A 5,041-nucleotide genomic window follows, 5' to 3' on the forward strand; every position below is an offset into this window, starting at 1 on the left:
GGTCCGACTAGTCTTCCTAACCCCCCGGCCCTAATTCCTCACTACACAGTCCCTCTCAAACAACCACCTGCGACTGCTCCCGCCGCGCTTGCCTCCGGTGACAAAAAGCGGGCCCGAGCCTTGGCGCGCAAGGCCAAACAATCGCCAGAACAGATTGTCAGGGACAATGAGGAGGCAGCGGTGGGGCGTGCCAACCGTTTGAAGAAGGCAGCAGGCCGGGCTGCCAGTGTCAAGGACAAGGCCGCGGCAAAAAGGGCACTCTCCATTATCCGCAAGAACGAGTCCTCCAACACTGTTCCCTGCTTGGTATGGGGGGATGCCAACTCCCTCGAGCTCCTGGCGTTCTGGAGATCCATGAAGGATACGCACACCGAGCTCAAGAATAAGGAGGCAGGTTTCAAGAAATTCAGAAAGTTCGCCAAGGATTTCGATCTCGATCCGGTTCTATTCCCCCTCCTGGCTGACCTTGATCGTGCACAGTTGAAGCGTTGGTACGATTCCTTGATGGTGCTTTATAGGGTATGTTTCCCCCCCCCTCTCATTTGTGTGATTTAGGCCGCTTTGACTAAATCTTTCCTCCGTCTCAGGCAGTTAAGGATGTTGTTGCTCAATCCGGGAGTGAAGGGATTCATGCGGCATTGGCCGAGGAGAAACTCTCCCTACCGGTATGCTCCTTTCCCACCCATTGGCCCTTGTTGATGGGTGTCATAAATTGACTTACTCTTATTTCTCTGTAAGATTTGGGATTTCCTGTGCAATATGCACAGTGGTAACCAAGCGGCCAATGGATTTGGCCACGAGGAATTGGGCCAGTCCTCTGAAGACAAGGACCCTGATGCGGGAGTGGGGGCTCCAATTTCCAATTCGGACGAGGACGAAGGGGAAGAAGCTCCACCCAGCAAACGGGCCACCCCCGAACCACGCAGACTTGGCAAAAGCCAACATCTGTCCGACCAACTAACGCCTGCCGAGAGGGCGCTAGACCTATCGTTGGATGAGGAGGTCTCAGAACCACCAACGGCTAGATCGACCCCTAGGCTCCCAGCAAGTAGAACCGCGACCGTTTCGACCCCCACCCCTGGATTGACTGGACTCAATGGTCGGCCGCCGACTGTCGGCGCCAGCGTGCCCCGCCGCCGGGGCTGGACTGAAGAGGCCCCTAAGAAAGACAACAGTGATGTGATCGCCCTGAGGGCCATGATGGCGAAGACGCAGGAGACAAATCCCGCCTGGATGATAGACGAACGAGCTCGTTCTGAAGCGGCGCGCAAGGACCAATGGATAGCAGACTCGGAGAAGAGGCGATTGATGGAGGAGGTTCGAAGAGACAAACGTCGTGAGGCGGCGGCGCGGGACGAACGCAAGGATCGCCAACGCCAGGATGACCTGGCTCAAGCCAAACTTGACCGTGAGGAGGCCAAGGTCGAGGCGCAGGCTAAGGAGCGAGCTCGTGATGCGGAGCGCAAGGCGGATCGGGAATTGGTCTTACAACTTGCGGAGGCCAAAGAACGACAGCGCGAGGCGGACCGAAAGGCTGAGCGCGAAGAGGCCCAGTTGGCCAGACAGGAGGATGCACGTCGATACAAGGCGGCTCAGGCCCGCCAGGCTTACGATGCGGCAATGCTGGCGATTTTGGGTAACTTGGGCGCCAGAGAGCCCTGAGCGTTGCCTCCCCTTCCCTTCCCTTGCTCTGTCACTCCTCGCGGACCGCTGGGGATCTGATCATATATTGGTCACGGCCCAAGTTCCATGTCTTCCCGCTTAGAAAGAGATTTCTTTACCTTTACATTGTATATAGGATTTCCTATTCCCTCCACCCCTGCCGAGGTCACCCCTTTGCCACTAGTTGCTTGTATCTAGTGGGATAGGCTTATCACTTATTGAAGAAATGATCAATAACATACCCGGTCTCATCATGACTTGTGCCTCCATCAACCGTTGGAGGCTTGCGCCAAGGGGCACCCAGGGCAACTCCCATCACACCTATTTGGCGGTGAGGTTGGGACTTGTCATATCATTTGGGATATGAATATCCACTGGCCCGTGCCTTTGCCTGTATCTGTCAGGATTCGGGTTTGACCCCGAATCAGAGGAAGCGCAAGGCTTCGAAACCTAACCCTACAAGGGATCAAGGTGAGCCAGCGCTACCTCCAGGCGCATGCAATATGCATGCTGCCCTCAGGCGGTTGGAATTTGCTAAAGCTAATTCCTCCGCTCCCAAACCTTCAGCCACGTCAGCAACCGACGAAGCGCCCAAGCGACCCAAACAAGACAAACCACCTTCAAGGTAAGTGAGTCTGTTGGGATAGCCATAGAGAGGATAGATGAAGCTGATTGGAGTTCCTATATGTCTCCACAGCACATCGTTATCCGACGCCCGACCAGACCGATCAGGTCCAAGCCTCAGCGATAGGATCTCTAGTCCCAACCAAGGAGGTGAGTCCATCGCTGCTGTGCCTTAGCCAGTAATGGCCCCAGACTGACAGTTGTCATTACGCATCGCGACAGACAACTGCGGTTCTTCTCTATCAGCTCGCATTGGAGACTCTTGATACACAAGACCCTCGAGCCAGTGTAAGAAAGAAGTCTTTATTCTTTGTGCGTCTCAAGGAGCGCATTAGCTGATGCAGCCTACAGTCTTGTCAGTCCACAGAACTCGTGGATTTCCTCAGCTGCATCGCGGCCTTCAAGACTTCTTTCTTCTCTACACTCAACAGTACCGAGCGGATCTGCTCTTAGGTACACTTTGTTTTCATTTCTTTTCTTCTGTCTCCAAGATTGTTGGATAGACCTTTTTACTCATAAGAAATGATAAACTCTTAGTTGTGATAAATCTATAAGATTTACAGTCTCGATCGCTGGAACCAACGATCTCTACCGCAACTAAGAGCAGACCGCTATGGCAGGCACTCGACAAAACCCAGCTGCGTCAACATCCGCTTCTACCGCTGCTACTGCTACCTCCTCAAGCGATGAGCGTGATCTCTTCAAATGCCCCATCTTCGACGGAGACAACTTTCCCATCTGGCAAAGAAAGGTTAAAACTTACCTAGCAGTGAAGAGTCTGGTGAAATGTATCGAAACACCCTTACCCAACAACGCTACGCAAGAACAGAAGCAAGAATATGTTCAAGCCGCCGCCATACTTAGCGGTCACGTCGCTGATGATATTTATAATCACATCATCAATGACGCGAACATATACGACGCCTTTGCGATCTGGAAAGAGCTCAAGAACGAGTATGCGTCGTCATCAGTCCTTGCCATCTATCATGCCTGGCGCAAGTGGGAAGACATACAGTATGACAACGACATCAATCGCTACATAACTCAACTTGAAGCCATGCTAGCCGAATTCGCCGCAATGGGTCTCGACGTTCCTTCTACAATCCTCAGCTGCACCATTATCGCTCGGATTTCAAGGAAAAGACCGTCCCTGATGGAAACTCTAATCAGTAATGCTGAGCTTCTGGCAAATCCGAAGCATATCATAGCGAAACTGCGCGATATCGTACACCACGATGCGGTTACGGCCACCATGGATCGTGGAGAGGGAAGCTTCGGCGGATCATCAACTGCACTTGCTACGCAAGCCTCACACTTTGCGAATAGAGGGAACAACCCCAAGAAGCGCCGCCCAAATCCAAATGCTTGTCGAGATCACAAGCATAACCCTTTGTCCGGTCACCCAGAGGAAGAGTGTTGGACGTTGCACCCTGGCTTGTACAAGAAAGCGCGTCAAAACCCTCCTACCGGTCTTGTTACCACTGCGCCTACCGAAGGAAGCTCCTCCGCTAACATCGTTCGTCCAGCCTTTGGATATCTAACCGGTGTCGACGGTGACGATGAAGGCTTGCGCATGGTCCTTGACTCAGGCGCGAGTCACCATATGCTAAACTCCTTCAATCTATTCGACACCTCTACTCCGGTGCGAATGAGCATTGCCACAGGCAATAAATGGGATAAGAAGGAGCTTTTCGCCGTCGCAAAAGGGAATGCTACGTTGCGATTTTCGAATGGAGCGACTATCTTATTGAAGGATGCCCTTTACGTCCCGAACTTGACTAGGGGTCTCATCTCCTTCGCGCAGTTGATGGAAAACCAAGCAACCATCCTGCCATCGCCCAGTGGTTTTGACGTCAAAATAGATGAACTCAGCGCTTTCACTGTTGACACGTCAAATTTCATATTTGAAATTGTGGGCTTGCGGAAACTGCAAGATCAGCCAACGGCCAATCTCACGGAAGCGGCACCAGCAGACAAGATGTCCGAATTCGATCTCTGGCACCGCCACATGGGTCATGCTAGCAAAAAGCGCATCAAGACAATGCTCGGCAAGCCGCTAACTCCAGAGGCATCAAAAGCTTGTGATGCCTGTATGAAAGGAAAAATTACTCGCTTACCCTTCAGTAGTCACTTCAAGGCCGCGACTGCGCCTTTGGACACAGTACACGCGGACTTGGTTGGGCCAATCACCCCGGCAACAAACAGCGGAGCCCGTTATTTCTTAACCATCGTAGATCAGTACTCAGGTTACATCCACACTGAAATCCTGAAAGAGAAGAGCGGTGCAATGTCGGCAATCCTCGAATACAAGAAGTTCTTCGAAAATCAAACCGGCAAGTCAGTCAAGAGGCTGATAACTGATGGTGGGGGCGAATTTGTGAGCAAGAATCTCAGTGAAATTCTGAAGGATGCCGGCATACAGCACCACGTGTCACCACCCTACACTCCTCAGCACAACGGCTTCGCCGAACGGGCCAACCGCACAGTCATAGAGATGACTCGAACGCAGATGATGCAGGCCAACATGGCCCCGGAATGGTGGGGGGAGGCGGTGAAGGCTGCAACGGCGACGACCAACAGTCTACCCTCCTTAGCGAAAAGCCGAGCCTCACCCATCGAGCTCATGTTTCAAATGAAACCCAATCTCAAGTTCTTCAGGCCCTTTGGCTGTCGTGCGTGGATCGTCAAGCCCAAGCAGAACAGAGGCCAGAAGTTTGGATCAATTGCGTGGGACGGAGTGATGTTGGGCTACGAC

At 52.7% G+C, this 5,041-nt stretch overlaps 1 protein-coding gene across 1 annotated transcript; it reads left to right on the top strand.

Annotated features, from left to right (window-relative positions):
- Positions 1–354: 354 nt before the first annotated feature.
- On the top strand, positions 355–1,662 carry PtA15_8A122 (uncharacterized protein; the record flags this gene model as incomplete). The annotated part of the gene is made up of 3 exons (XM_053171521.1): positions 355–519; positions 588–665; positions 739–1,662. The coding sequence occupies 3 exons, from the start codon at positions 355–357 to the stop codon at positions 1,660–1,662; spliced, it is 1,167 nt and encodes a 388-aa protein (XP_053022776.1).
- Positions 1,663–5,041: the final 3,379 nt, after the last annotated feature.

Source organism: Puccinia triticina, chromosome 8A (genome assembly GCF_026914185.1).
Source record: "Puccinia triticina chromosome 8A, complete sequence".
NCBI lineage: Eukaryota > Fungi > Basidiomycota > Pucciniomycetes > Pucciniales > Pucciniaceae > Puccinia > Puccinia triticina.